The 15,264-nt window shown below is 38.9% G+C and overlaps 1 protein-coding gene across 6 annotated transcripts; it reads right to left on the bottom strand.

Moving 5' to 3' along the window:
- Positions 1 to 1,654: 1,654 nt before the first annotated feature.
- On the bottom strand, positions 1,655 to 13,751 carry relb (RELB proto-oncogene, NF-kB subunit). 6 transcript variants are annotated; one of them, XM_023405021.2, is made up of 11 exons: positions 13,419 to 13,751; positions 13,103 to 13,153; positions 10,764 to 10,942; positions 7,227 to 7,562; positions 5,585 to 5,751; positions 5,323 to 5,414; positions 5,040 to 5,171; positions 4,803 to 4,907; positions 4,358 to 4,573; positions 4,084 to 4,155; positions 1,655 to 2,835 (listed from the first exon to the last, which is right to left on the bottom strand). In XM_023405021.2, the coding sequence occupies exons 1-11, from the start codon at positions 13,459 to 13,461 to the stop codon at positions 2,471 to 2,473; spliced, it is 1,758 nt and encodes a 585-aa protein (XP_023260789.1). In that variant the 5' UTR covers positions 13,462 to 13,751; the 3' UTR covers positions 1,655 to 2,470. The 6 variants fall into 6 exon arrangements, with proteins under 6 accessions (XP_023260789.1, XP_023260790.1, XP_087029757.1 ...); XM_023405022.2 differs by having other exon boundaries at positions 13,133 to 13,153; positions 13,419 to 13,750; XM_087173631.1 differs by lacking the exon at positions 10,764 to 10,942 and having other exon boundaries at positions 13,133 to 13,153; positions 13,419 to 13,747.
- Between the last annotated feature and the right edge of the window lie 1,513 nt (positions 13,752 to 15,264).

Below are 15,264 nucleotides of genomic sequence, written 5' to 3'. Positions count from 1 at the left end.
TGTTTTTATGACTTTTTATGCCTTAATATAGTATGATGTTTTTTTGATGTTTTATGCCATACTATACTATGACGTTTTTTGTCAATTTTATGCCTTACCATACTATATCATCTTTTGGCATTTTTATGACTTACTATACTCTGTTGTTCTATGCCTTAGCATACTATGACGTTTTTATGACTTTTTATGCCTTAATAAACTATGATGTTTTTTTGACATTTTATGCCATACTATACTATGACATTTTTTGTCAATTTTATGCCTTAATATGCTATGTTATTTTCTGGCTTTTTTATGACTTACTATACTCTGTTGTTCTATGCCTTAGCATACTATGTTGTTTTTATGACTTTTTATGCCTTAATAAACTATGATGTTTTTTTTTGACATTTTATGCCATACTATACTATGACGTTTTTTGTCAATTTTATGCCTTACCATACTATATCATTTTTTGGCATTTTTATGCCTTACCATACTATATCATTTTTTGGCATTTTTATGACTTACTATACTCTGTATTTCTATGCCTTAGCATACTATGTTGTTTTTATGACTTTTTATGCCTTAATAAACTATGATATTTTTTTTGACGTTTCATACCATACTATAGTATGATGTTTTTTGTCAATTTTATGCCTTACCATACCATATCATTTTTTGGCATTTTTATGACTTACTATACTATGTTGTTTTTATGACTTTAAGCATGGAGGAGGAGGTGTGATGGTGTGGGGGTGCTTTGCTGGTGACACTGTTGGGGATTTATTCAAAATTGAAGGCATACTGAACCAGCATGGCTACCACAGCATCCTGCAGTGACATGACATCCCATTCGGTTTGTGTTTAGTTGGACCATCATTTATTTTTCAACAGGACAATGACCCCAAACACACTCTAAATCTCTACAAAACATCAGAATTTATTTATATTTTCTATTATTAATCTTAACCTGCAAAGTAATTGAAGTTATCAATTAAATGTAGTAAAAGTAAAAAGTACAATATCTTAAGAAGTATAAGTTTGCCGAAATTTATTTTTCAAAATGATTAATGATTTGACATTTTCAAATGAAATGTTTTAAAAATAATCCTTTTGCCAATATGTCTCCATTTGTAAAACATTTGGCTTTACAAGTTTCACAAAGAACACGTGGCCTTTCACGTGGCCTTCCAAAGACTGGGTGACTCAGCAGAGACCACAAAAAACCTAAGGGGAAAGGAGAAATAAGAGATTTCTTACAGACTGGATTACTGTAAAATGTGACATACAAGTTTTTAAGAATACCAAGGCATAAGTAGCTTACTTTTGAATGGTAAAGATGCTATGGCTAAACACACCCCAAAGCATCCAATAAAAAAACAACAAAGGACACTTTTCATTCTGAGTCTTTCTCTCATGACACTGCTGACATTTATTTATATGTGACAAGCATAAAATCATCTTCTACACATTGTTGTTGCCAAGATTCATTATTTTTTAAAAGTGAGTGAGCAGGTTTGGAATGTGTGTGGACAGGCAGATAAGGACAGGTCCAATTCAAAAGTATCAACATCCCTTTTGTCTTTTTTCTCTGCAATCCTTAGTTTCTTTTGACATCTATCTAATAATCACAAAAGCAGTTTCTGAGGAAGTAATGACAAAAAGACAAAAATAACACATGAACATTTTATTTTGTCTTGGAAATATTTACATTTCAGTGTCACAGCAAAGGGGGCGGAGTTGGACATGTAACGAGGTGTGAGCGGAAATTTGAAACACTACAAGAGTGAAACTACAGAACAAAGGGAAGTGACACAGAGAGAACGATGAAAAGGAGGAAGACTGGTTTCTATTGCTCTTAAGTGGATTAAATATTAAACAAGCCAGCTGGTGTGACACAACAACAAACAAGAATATTGTGAAGAACAGATCTGAAACTACTGTGTTTTTTTGTGTTGTAAAACTAAAATCCTTTCAGACAGCTAGTAGGGATTCAGCTTGTTATCGAGTTAACAAAACAGATCTCACACAAACATTACACTTACAATACAACAGAGAGTAATTTACAGAAGGGTTTCTACTGTTCCCAAGTTAAAGAGAGAAGTTCATGAGTTCTCTTTTTAAAGTTCCACTCGTACTGTGCGAATCACCTTCCTATGACCTTGAGCCTTAAAATTACTGCTAGCAGCATTCATGGACAAACATTTAGGAATGTTAACTTGCTCCCAATTGCTAAAGCCTTGACCAGCGAGGCTTTCAGGCAACAATAAAGATATGGGGTTAAGGAGAGGGCAACAGAGCAGAGTTGTGAAACCATATTACCATATCTAAAAACACATTGACAAATGCAAGCAAGGAAACATTTTGCTTCATCTCGGATTTAAGAAATTATCTTTTGTGGCACTAAACCCGGAAAGGTTAAAGACATGTGTTGGCATTTCTTGCACAGAGTTATGTATTAATTAGTGAGCTTTAGACTATCTCTCCCTCATAGCGTCTCTTCTTTCTTCACCTGAACCGCATTGGACAGGCTGTCCTGTGGCTCTGACTGTGGAGTCTGGTTCTCATTGACGAGCATGCTGAACTGAAGGTCGCTGAACTGGGAAAAGTCCTGAGTGTACGAGCCGAAGTTGTGGTTAAAGTTCATATCCATGTTGGCAAACGTGGAGTTGCCATCGGGGTCCTCCGCAAACTCACAGGGCATGTCAGTGTTGGAGTCGCAAATCGCTTCCCATAATGCAGGATTTTCTAGCAAGTGATTAAGGAGGGCTGTTTCATCAGTGCGGCTGTTTGTGTCCTGGGGCACGTTGTAACATGCTGCCCCTTGAGGCTGCGGGAAGTGGAAGGACGGCTCTGGTGCAGAAGAAGAAACAGATAGTGTTACAGAGAAAATAAATACCTGTGAGAATAATGCTGCAACAAATCATGAAGATTATAATGTTTGGTTTTAGTTTAAACTGTTTTAGGAAGCTGTTGGTGCAGTTAAATTGTATTGCATTACACTGACAGGAATACTTTGTCCTCTTTTATACCAATGAGTGTGGTTAGTTTTAGCCACGTGTACCTAATAAATTGAGTGTAAATATACTGCTGTACAGTTAAATACATTGATTGTTATTTGTACTTCAGTATGTATGTATATTAGAATTTACTTTGTATGTAGTAACTCTGTGCATATATATGTATATTAAGCATCTTGGACATTTCATATGAGAGTTTCTTATTTTACGTTATTCTAATAAGCCTAGCATACACATTATCTGTATGAGACAGTCTTCATACATGTATCATTTATTCAAATTCATGTCTAATTTAATTCAAACCCAATTCTTTTGGTGGGCATTATGAATCTTTTTAAAAGCCTATAATTCAGTGTGTTGAAAAACACAACAACACATTAATTTAGGTGTGGACACCGATATTTATCCAAGGAAAGAAAATTACTTCTAATAGGCCTTTTTTAGAGCAGACATTTGGACATGCTATAATACTGAAAAGTACTGGAGTAATGGTGTAATTCATGCTGTAATTAGTAACATGAGCAATGGCTCCGTTTCATTTAAGGTTTCCCGGGATCCATAGGGATCACAGGTGTGAATAGTACAATTAATGAAGGCTGAATTTAGCTGCTTCAGTTTCAGGGTGCAGGCCTTGTGTGTGTCTGTCACACTGTCATGTCTTACTGGGACACGGAATCTGGGCAGACACGGATCTGAATTAGTCACCCCTGACTAATTTTAGAATCGGGTAGAAGATTTGCTGTTTTGTGGCGTGCGGTATGAGGGGTGTACAGATGCCCGATTAATTGTCTTATTTATTATTGTCTTGCAGTGTGAGCAATTCCTAGGTCCGAAAACGCACAACAAACGTCTACGATCTCATGTCCCTATTGTAAACACTATTAGCAACACCAGTACTTTTCCTTCTATGACAAGTCAAAATGTCTGCTGTGAAAAATACCTACACAAACAATCCTATAATGTCAAAGGCCACTTGCCTCATTTAATCAGTTTAAACTGCTTCCACATACCAGAAAAAGCAAACATGAATAAAAGAATTTTACTGAAAGAAAGAAAAGAAAGGACGAGATCCAAGCCCCACCTGTTACACAAGGTTTCTCTCTGAAACTGATCTCCGACTTTACTCTACATTTCCGCTTCACCTCATATGGATCTGAAATGAGAAACAGTTTGGAAATACTTAAATAAACCTCCTGTTATTGTTTCTGGCCAAAATGATCTGCTGCAGCTTCTTTATAACATGTAACTTTAAGCCTTTTAGCTGACAGTACCATGTAAAAACTGATTTAAAATGATGACAGGAGTACAATAACCCTAAAGACCAGACAGTTCAGCGTCCTACAGTTCCGACTGACCTGGGTTGTGTGGCAAGTACGTGAAGGTAACAGGTTCGCTCTCCATCTGGTCTGAGATACGCCGCAGGGCGACATTGACGTCAACCTCCCCTGTGATGTTCTGGTCCTGGTAGGGCGGAGTCTTAAATACAATAGCAATCTGTCTGTGCACGTCTGTCTGGGCAAACTCCCCATTTGCCTTCCACGATCCTCGGCTGAATCTGATCTCTATGTCATCTGTGGATCAGTGATAACGGACAGAGCAGTGTTAATCAAGAAAAATTAGAAAATGACCTAAGAATTATCACCAAAGCTGACATGAGAACCCAATATTTTTCAGGTTATTGGCCTTATAAAGAAGAGGTCAAAAAATATACTAAGAAACGTCTTAAATATTGGTCAAGCCCTAATGTTACTGATTCTGACCTTTTATAAAATATGTAAATATTTTTAGTTTTCCTCTCACCTTTCTGCACTTTGTCACACAACATATAGATCTCAGTCTTTCCAGTGCAGGGACCTTTGTACTGGTTCAAACAGGTGATCTTCAGCTGCGATGTAGTTGTGGCCTCTATGAAAGAAAAAAAAACAAACGACATGCAAAAGTATGTGATTATCAGCAAATACATTTTTGGTGCAGCCAATTACAGCACATTGTGGTCAAGAGTTGTAAATGCTCAAATGCTGTTTGGCCATGTCTTACTCTTGTCATAGATTGTACTCGACACCACTGGGCTGAGACTGTCCTTTCTGCCGTCCTCCCACTCGAGCTCACACTGAAAGCACAGACGCACTGCATTCATGTCCAGGTCTTCAATGCCCTTTGTGTGACCGGCTAAGGGATGAAAAGATGCAAAATCAGTTGATACGAGGAGTCACAGTGAAGAAACTGTAGCAATATAAATAGATGGATGTATAGAAAGCTATGATTAGGTGTGTGTGTGTGTGTGTGTGTGTGTGTGTGTGTGTGTTAGCATCCCACTCACTTTTAAAGGGGTCAATATTTTGGCTACTTCTTTTCTGAAGTGAAAGGTCGAGCTCTTTCCTCCTCACACACTGGATACCAAGGTTAGCAAAGCTGCAAGTTAAAACAGGTTATAAAACAAAAAAATTTTTTGTCAGGACATTTTTTTGTCAGGACATTGTAAAAGCTGAAAAGATATGATATTAGAATCTCAGGTAAAGATGAAAATTATCTGGTACATATGACGTTGCTAGGAGAGAGATAAATGAGACATGGATGTGCACCTGTGACGCCGGTTGCTGTGAGGGTTGAACGTGACCAAACAGATTCCTGAACCATTCGGGCAGTCTTTACCCACAAGGCAGTGGGGGTGAGGCCGGTGTGGGAGGTCTTTGGTCACCAAGGAAACAGTGACTGTGACTCTTTTTATGAAGTCAATGGGACCCTGAATCTGAGAGAGGGAACAAGACAGGACAATAAAAGAGGGAAGTAGGTCAAGCATCGTCCTCCACAGCTGATGTAGGACCAACAAACATCCTGTTTCCAGCAACATTATGGCACTCACTGGCAAATCAATTTACCTTAGATATGTTCAAATCTAATCTGTGAAAGAAAAACAAGCCAACAGCAGGTGTTCCACCTTCACACACAAACATGCCAAGTGTTACAGCAGGATGAAAATAATGATAATGATCATTTCTCAAACAGACAAATAAGGAGGAGAGCCATCAAATTCAGTAAAGTAAAATACTAATATGTTAAATATTAAAACATGCACAAGATGTTGCCTGACGTAGAGTGACACACATTGCAGTCCAGCGTAGGGCTGCATCTGACACTTATTTTCATTCTCTATTAATTGTTTTGTCTATGAAATATCAAAGCCATCACAGATTCCCAAAAACCAAAGCGCAAATCCAATGATTCTTAATTGACTGTGACATATGGCAGGCAATTGTCAGAAATTGGCAACTATTTTTATAATTGAATAATTTCTTTCAGTCAAACAGCCAAATATGTGATGCTTTTCTTTGTCATACATCACAGTACACGCTGAATATGAATATCTTTAGGTTTTGGACAAAAAAGTCACTTGAAGATGTTATATTGACATTTTACAGACAAAATAATTCATCAAGAAAATAATCAGTACATTAATCAATGAAACTAACCATTTGCTACAGCCCTCGACTGAAATGATCAATCATCAAAATAGTTGCAGTTTCATTTTTTTATGATTGACTAATCAATTAATCAACTAATCGTTACAGCTCTAATCCAGAGTAGCTGCTGATCCAAGCCTTTATTTTTCTTTGTGCTGCTCCTGTATTTTTGCACATATCAAATGTTCTCCCCTCCTTTTTCACTGGGTTCTGTGTGTTATCACCAACCAGCTTTAAAAGCCTTTTTCCACAGTGTACCGTGGATAATAATCATTCCCCCTCAACCAAATTCATCAAGGAGAATAAAAGATGAAAAACAGGCAGTCATGCCAAAAAAAAAAAATCAAACCTGCCATATTAACCTAAATGTTAAGCTTGACTAACTACATTTAAAATACACAAACTGCATAAATGCAAACTTTTTTTTCGTTAATTTCTCCAAACGATGTCTTCCTTATTGAGTGATGGTGTTTGCAGGAGAGGAGATGAGTGTGTAGGAGTGTTTGTTAGTATGTAAGCTGGGTCAGACCGCCCATCTTCAACCACATTCAAGCTGGGATTTGTGGGGACTTTCTAATTGACTCCAACAACCCACATCCCTCCAGCTACGCCCTTCTACAACGTCTGCACGGGGGGTTTAAGTATCCACATCAAATAAAATCAACTGTAGGTAGAATTTGCTGGTCTCTGAGAGCTGGTAACCCCCTTTAGGGTCAAAAACGAAAACCAAATTTAACTTGTATCAACTTCATGATGACTGTACCTCTATTGCAGGCTGAGTCTTGTTGGTGTCAGTGCTGGACACGCCCAGGATGCTACCGGCTGAGCGTCCTTCACACTCGTACCGAAACCTCATGCCCCTGTCCTTGGGCTCCTCCACCACCACCAGTCTAGGCTTCTCTAGAATCCGCTCCAGCATGTCGGTGTCTCCCTGGTTCTGAGAGGAAACACCGCTGGAGCTCCTAGAGGTGGGTTGGCACAAGCCTTGACCACGGCGAGAGGAACTGGCTAGAGAGGTGGCAGCCCGGGAAGGAGGAGCCGACGTCATCTCATTGGAATCGCTCATCTGCAGCAGGGGCTGAGGGAAACTGCGAGGGGGCTGTGGAAAGGAAAAATAACACCACAACCTTACTCACAACATTACTTAATTGAGTCCCACTGAGGTTGGAAAACTGTTGGAAAAAACACCTGGTCAAGACAGCAGCATAAAAAGGTGCAGAAGAAACAACACAAATGTTTAAGGCTAAGAACAGACACAATTAAGAGGGGAGTCATTAACCATAGAAATACGATGGTCTTGAAATCGGCCAGAAATATCACATTTGTCAGTTTAATGAGCAGTTTGATTAATCGATTACTCAATCACCAGTCTTTTTTCAAGCAAAAATGAAAGCCTGAATTCTGCAAATATTTGGCTTTTTTTTTCCTGCTTTTCTTTTTCTTTCATCATTGTAAACTGAGTATTTTGGGGGGTTGAGGGTCATTTGGACTTGTGGCCAGACAAAACAAACATTTGAAGACACCTCCTTAAGTTGGGAAAACAAATATTGACTTTTTTTTAACATTTCATAGACAGAGATACCAAAGGCAAGGAAAAGGTTAAAAGTCTCTCCTCTCCCATTAATCATCTCACAACCCCTCAGGTTTGTGACTCTTTGGAGGAGCTGATAATACTTACTTAATACTGTACTTTTACTGTTAAAAAGGGGATTTTTACATTCTTCTATTGGTAGTTTTAATAGATCTAAATAAAACATCTGGGTACTTTGTGTTGGCTTCCCCTTAACATTAGAAAACATCAACTTACAATCAGAGGAAACTGATCAGTCACAGGTATGTTTTCAAAGTATATACTAGAGAACCAGATGTCTGACATCCATTATAGCAGATGACAGTGGAGGTGAAGCTTTCTAAAGTGGAACAAGCAGCAAAATGAGTCAATACATGTTTTTCCTTCATACATGTGCTTTGTATCAGTGCATAGAGTTAACCATGTGCTCTTTGACTCCTCCTTGCATTTTCATGTCTTTTTTTTCCGTTAGACCACAGGCCATCAAGCTTTTCCGCTCCCACACTGCCTTGGTGTTTAATACCCATCTCTCCGTTCTGCTTTTACTTTCTCTCTCTATCTGCCTATCATCAATCACACGTTTGTGTCCAGTAGGGCCTCCAGTGGCCTTAATGTAAAACTATCACAAACCAAAGTTTTAGTCCTTATTCTGTAGCATCACTTTTACAAAAGATGAATCATCAAACCTGCAGGGAACAAAGAAGTAAAGAAGTTGACTCCTTTCGCACCCGTGTAGCAGTTAAATCAGGCTGAGGGCTAATTAAACCGTTGCCGCAGAGATCTGGATGATGCCTCTGCATGAGATCATGTTTCAAAATATCCTGTCGAGCCACAGATGTCTGCTACCGTGTTAGCTTGTAAATCTAGACATACCTGTTCGACCTTAAAACCACTGGAGCTAAACAAAAGCCTGGCAGATTGAGCCAGTGAACAGGAAACAGGAAGTCAGCTAGACATGCTGTAGATCGACCAATTGAAGAAGCAGTGTGGCGCGAAGAATCCAACCTCTTACCCTCGTTGGGTTTGGCTTGTAAACAGAGAGGACAGCAAACTGAAAGTAGGAGTCAGATTACAATTCTTCCAAGTCGTCTAACCGCTCCTCCCCCTCCTCTGCTTTCTGCCTCCACCCACAGAAAAGCATGCTGGGGAGGTGTGTCAGCCTCTCACAGGCCGCAAACACTCATGACTTTTTATCAAACGGTTTACACACAAAAAACTCCCAAATGCAGCAATCGCACATGTTTAGATCATTTGCTAACAAAGAGTTAAAGCAGCTTTCTGGTGCCCTAAAGCATTTATACCCGTCTGTGCAGGCTACTGCGTCACTACACTCTTATCAGATTACAACACTTCTCTGTGCCGTCTGTAAACCACGTGCTTTATGGGAAGAGCCTGACCTGCCTGGGTGCCTAACTGCTGCTCTGCACAACAACAAAAGACCCATCTGCAGGCTGCACATGTACAACACTGCAGTTTATTCCACAAACATTTAACCCTTCAGAAACCTCCTCACTAAAACAGAAAGGAATCCCAAAAGAAGCTTCTTCTATTGTTGGGGGTAACACTCATGAGTTTTCAGCAGCAACATGAAGTCAATATCGATGAAATAACTGACTGTATCACACTGTATGTGAACGTTTGTACCCGCACAGATCAATTACTAGATAGCAAAGATGGCTGTATGTGGTCTGGGGTTGCAACTCATGACTGTTATGATCAGCACTGAAGCTGCTGATTGTTGTTTTATTTCATATCTGGGTCTTTAAAATGTCAGAAAATCTTGAGAAATACTGTTTACAAGTTCTCAGAGCCCAAGGTAACATCCTTGACATGTTTGTCTGACAGACTGTTTTGTCCAACCAATAGTCCAACATTCAATTAACAATGATATAAAGCTGAAAAACAATTAATTATAAGAGTTGTTGTCAGAAGTTATTGTCTAAATCTGTTGAAAAATCAACAATTCTATTAATCAACTATTTGTTTTTAGCTTTACTGTCGTTTAGTTTAAATAACGATGAGCTGCTTAAAGACAGTTCTGGTAGCAGAGAAAGATGCCTGAATTAAGTTTTTAAAATGACCTTTGAATTCAGTCTTATTTACAACTTCTGTGATACTCAATGTGCAATAATCTTTTGGAAAGGGAGCTATTGTGTATAACTAACAAGGTTTCTGCAGGGTTCACCAGGTGGAAGACATCACATTGAACACAGTTTAATACATTAACTATAATCAGTGACAAACAGTTGGGATGAAAAGGCCCAAAATTATTTACAAAGTGCATGAATTTACTGATAATTATATCACAAATTTGCTACTGTTTTTAATTCCCAGCAGTATATTGAAATATTTATCACATCATTGGAAATATCATTAATTAATCAAACAACCTTTGTTAAATCTGGACCTGGATAAACAGCAAAAAATGGATGGATGGATATGAATTTCACAAGGTCAGTTTTTTGCGAAAGACAAAAAATACTTTTCAACACCTGCAGTTACCCTGTAATAAATTGCCCCATTTGCCCACAACTGGCTACTCTTTCTTTTAGCACACCGCCCACACCTGAAAGAAACACCTTCATGCTTGACTGTTGGATGTTGCAAATACTCAGGAAACCACTGAGGTAGAAACCGTACAAGACCAGACACAACAACACAAATGACAGCACTGGTACAAATACACAAAACTCTAAGAGCAAACTCAGGGATGTTTTTGAACCCACTCACCAGATGTGCAGTGCCCCTCGACACCAGCACCGGCCGTGAAGACTGGGAGGAGCTCTGTCGCACCGACATCCTGGGGTGCTGGCTGCGCGGCAGCTCAGAGAGGTCAGTGGGAGGGGGACAAGGTCTAGGGAGGGCAACTGATTGCTCACTGTCCTCTTTGATGATTTCATCAATGAGATCTATAAAATACATATACACACATATATATATATATATATATATATATATATACAGTTGACAAACAAATAGCATCTCAAATGGAAAATTAGCACTGATCCCATGTTAATCTACAATGTCTGAGAACAATTATTCTAATCCAGATTTCATGACTGGTAATAAATAAATGTTAGGCACTTTTCATGTAACCCAAGGACACTTTATATACAGAAAACAAGCAAAAAATCTATGTTAGTGAAAAAGGTTGGCTAAAAACAAAGGATATAAAATGATATGGTGATGGTAACACTTTATTTTAAAGTCCCATTATTACTTAATCATTTCCTGAAAGTTTCCTGGAAAGAATCATTCAGTTTGGTTTCAATTACAGGAACTTACTTGTAATTACAACCAAATCATATAGTTCTTTCCAGGTCTTAGATTATTTGGAGTTCTACTATTATATTGAAAACAGGATATAATAACTAAACTAATCACAAGACATGATTCATCAGGATCCAAGTGTATTGCCACCTTGGCTAAACCCTTTCCTGAAGAAATCCCTGTGCTTGAGTATTTTGTACTTCTGTATTCATATTACATATGTGTCACGCTCGGTACTGTTATGTTTGTATATATTAACTTAGGTGTCGTTTACTCCACACTATCTTTTATCTTCTGTATCAGGACACTTCAAAGTGCTTTATCCTGTTAATACCATGACCAGTTACCAAAAAAAAGATAACACATTGTGTTCAAGGAGTTAATTGAATCCCAGGGATGGAAGAAGTACTCAGATCATTCAGTCAAGTAAAAATACCAATACCATAGTTTCAAAATATATTACAAGTTAAAGTTTACTTTCATAACAAGCAAAAGTACAGGAGTATTGCCAGTAAAATACACATGAATTATCAAAGTAAAAGTACTTGTTCTGAAGTTTTAACTATTCTATTAGTAGTTTAGTCCAGTGAGTCCCAGGCTAAGGGGTCAGGCCCCTTCATAGGGTCCCCAAAGAAATCTAAGGGGTTGTGAGATGATTAATGTGAGAGAAAAGAAGAAAAAACAAAGTTCTAAGATACTAATTCATATTCATTCATTTGGGCTTTTCTCTAATCTTTAATTTGGTTGAGAATTTTTATTTGGTTATTTAAATTAAACCATCTGAGAAGTTGAGAGAGGAAGTCACTCTTTACTGGAGCAAAAGACAACTGTGACAACTAGACACTGTTTTACTGTAGACTCTCACATCAGAATGGTTGAAGACTACTGATTTAACCTTTAACCTTTAAAATACAACAGTCTTTTACCAGCTATAAAAAGGAAGAAGAGGAGGAAGAAATGTATAATCTCTCTTTCTGAAATGTAATGGAGTAGACGTACGTATAAGTAGCATTAAATTGAAATTCTCAAGCAGCCTGCAGTTTCAAGGTACCACTAGTATACTAAAACACAGTACTCGAGTAAGCGTGTTTGGTTACCTTCCAGTGAAAGTTAACCAGTAAAAGGACCGCAGGTCTTGCTGCCAAGGTTACCTGCAGTTAAATTTACGTTCTGATTTAGACCTGTGGTTGAGGTGTGTCTGACACTTGCAACCCAAACAGAAACTAGAGTTTCCTGCAGCCGTGCCATATATTAACAAAGAGGTTTTAAAACATGTCAAATGCATTTGGAGCAGTCTACTTTTCTGCTGATGGCCCAATAATCAGCAACAAATGTTTATAATCAAGTAATTGTTTAAGTAATTTTTTTAAAGAAAGAATGTGAAAAATGGTGAATATTTTCTGGTTTTCTCATACTTAACCTGACAGTAACTGATTATCTCTAGGTTTTGAAAGCCAATCATAATAATCTGAATGAATAAACTTAGGGTTTTGGGAATTGTGATGGTACTTTTTAACCTTTTTCCTCACATTTCATAGACTTAGAAGTCAGTTTCAGCTTTTTATGCAATTTATATTTTAAACTGAATGCTTAATCATGCTGTTAAGTTTTCTGAAATGTTATTTTGTCTTGTGTTTCGTTGATTTGTTTAGTTCTGCACCTTCCTAACCAGAGGCTGTGTGTGAAACATTACAGCACGAGATAAGGAAGCAGAAATACTAATGATGCTTTACTTCTCCTTCTGCACAAGGTCAACTTAGGTCATACTTTGCCTTACAACATACACATGCACGACTCACCATACTCATACTCGGTGAGTCCATACTCACCGAAGTCTGACACCCCCCGCTCTGCAGGACAAACAAAAAGCAAACTGTCAGTCACCACAATAAAACACAACAGTTGTGGTTGTAAATGTTGAAGTTGCACAAAGCAGAGAAGTAACAGTGGGAGCGCAGGAGCCGGGTAGGAGCGCTCTGATCCCGGGAATGGGTGTTGGCTCCTCTGCTCTGACAAATCACATGCCTGAGGATGATGTCAGCTCTCACACACAAACACACACGCACACATATATACACAAACACACAAACATAAGAACTAACACATAAAACCTACCCGAGGTAGGTTGAAGATGGCTGACGATGTCCATGTCTTTCATCGCATGTAAGGAGTCCTTTCAGACCATGAACCCTGCTGTCGTGTCCTTGAATTATTTCCAAACCGAATAAATCCCGGTATTCAGGCGTCTGTTCTCGGTCAAATCTTCTCTCTTGACTTTAAAACAGCTCGGATAAGTACTCGTCAGACGAGACAGCAGCTCTGAGTGTTTGTGCCAACTCGTGAGAAAGTGTCACACCGACTTGGGAGCATATCTCGAATGATGTCTAGAGAATATTTTGCCTGTTTTGTTTCCGCAGCAGCCTCGGCCGATGGGCTGGATCAGGGTGTGGAAATCCCCTCAACGTCACGTCGACTCTCTGACGGGAAAACCCCCTGGGACATCAGGTACCCCTCCGTAGCCTTATTATGCTTCACGCAATGTTTTACTAATTTGAATATCCACCGTTTTCATCTCAGAAGAACATCCGGACCGAAAAAACGACACTCTTTTCCATTAAGTAATCTTACCGCACGCCTCAGTGCTTTTTTGTTTTTACTCAGCTTCACTGCAAGTGCAATGCAAATGCAATGTAAAACAATTGACAACTATTTAAATGAGCCTCCAATCCCAACTCGCAGTGCTGAAATGCCGGAGCCAGCGTTTCCCCGATAAATAAATGAGGGATTTCTCCTGGTTGCATCATGCGGCTCTCCTGCTGCTGCGTCTCACCTCTTCTACAAATTGGAGAAGCGGGAATTCCTAACTGTATGAATAATTACGGTTTTCAATCTACACCATCAACCGCCATGCACGTGTAGTAATTGACCTTAAAAAAGTTTCTATTTTCACCCTTTGATGAGGTTACGGGGCGCAGCAGTGACACCTACTGTTCATATAGACGAGTTAACGGAAAAGGAAAGCGAAAGCTGAGGCGTTTAGGAGAAGCAATGATTCAGCGAGGGCCAGAAAAAACAATAATGGATAGATAATCATCAGCTGCAGAGGTTGCTGATAAGCTGGAGTTGTCAGAAAGATATGTGACACTACAGCTGGACAGTCTGACCCTGTGCTTTCTGTTTCAAAAGCGCAAAAAGTCTGAGTGAAACTTCAGAGAGCCTGGGATGATTCACAAGATAGGAGAGCAAAATAGGCCCTGGACCAGAGCCTCTGTAAGAGTTGACTTAATATTTTGTGTTAGAAAGCCTTTCAAATGACTTCAGAGATGGAAAATCTGCAAAGACATACAACATGACCACAAAGACGCACAGAGGCCACATCAGGAGATCCACAATGACAGAGATAACAAGCGACCACAAAGAGACACAAAACTGTTTAAAATTTCCAAAACAACCGTAAAGACACAAAAAAGGCCACAAAGAGAGAGACGCCAAGCAACACAAAACCACCACAAAGACACAAAAAGTGACCACAAAGTAACCCAACACCAGTACTGCAGAGGGACAAAAGTGCCAAGCCGTTTGTAATTGTTTTGTATGTTACATTCTGGGTTGGGGTCTAATTGTCTTAAAAATCTGCAGGTTCAGTTCGGCCCAGCATTAGGCTTGTTGTTTCTGTACATGATTCATGAAGGAAAGTGACACCATCTTTAACATATGAACCCTGTCACCTGGTAGATGCATCATTTGTGTAGGCTAAAGTAAAAACTGCCACTTGGCCTCACATTACTCAACCCCTAACCTGATGACCAGACTAAATTGCCATTATTTTGCTTCATTATAGAAATGAATATTACAAACTATAATGTCTAAACGTCCAACCTTCTCATCTTTCCACACATACAGGGGAAAGACCGATCGAATCAGTTGAGTTAATTTATCAAGCAAGAATACCAAATATTTC

The sequence above is a fragment of the Seriola lalandi genome, unplaced genomic scaffold (assembly GCF_002814215.2).
Source record: "Seriola lalandi dorsalis isolate HSWRI2012SDOR001 ecotype SW California unplaced genomic scaffold, Sedor1 jcf7180002054259, whole genome shotgun sequence".
In the NCBI taxonomy this organism is placed as follows: domain Eukaryota; kingdom Metazoa; phylum Chordata; class Actinopteri; order Carangiformes; family Carangidae; genus Seriola; species Seriola lalandi.
The sequence above is the reverse complement of the archived record's forward strand: the minus strand, read 5'-3'. Positions and strand labels throughout refer to the sequence as shown.

Excerpts from the sequence above, each read along its gene's own strand:
- relb (XM_023405021.2), bottom strand. The coding sequence starts at position 13,461 with ATGAAAGACATGGACATCGTCAGCCATCTTCAACCTACCTCGG. Across the intron at positions 13,154-13,418 it reads CCATCTTCAACCTACCTCGG|AGCGGGGGGTGTCAGACTTC; the intron begins GTAGGTTTTATG and ends TTTGTCCTGCAG. Across the intron at positions 5,415-5,584 it reads CACAGCAACCGGCGTCACAG|CTTTGCTAACCTTGGTATCC; the intron begins GTGCACATCCAT and ends TTTAACTTGCAG.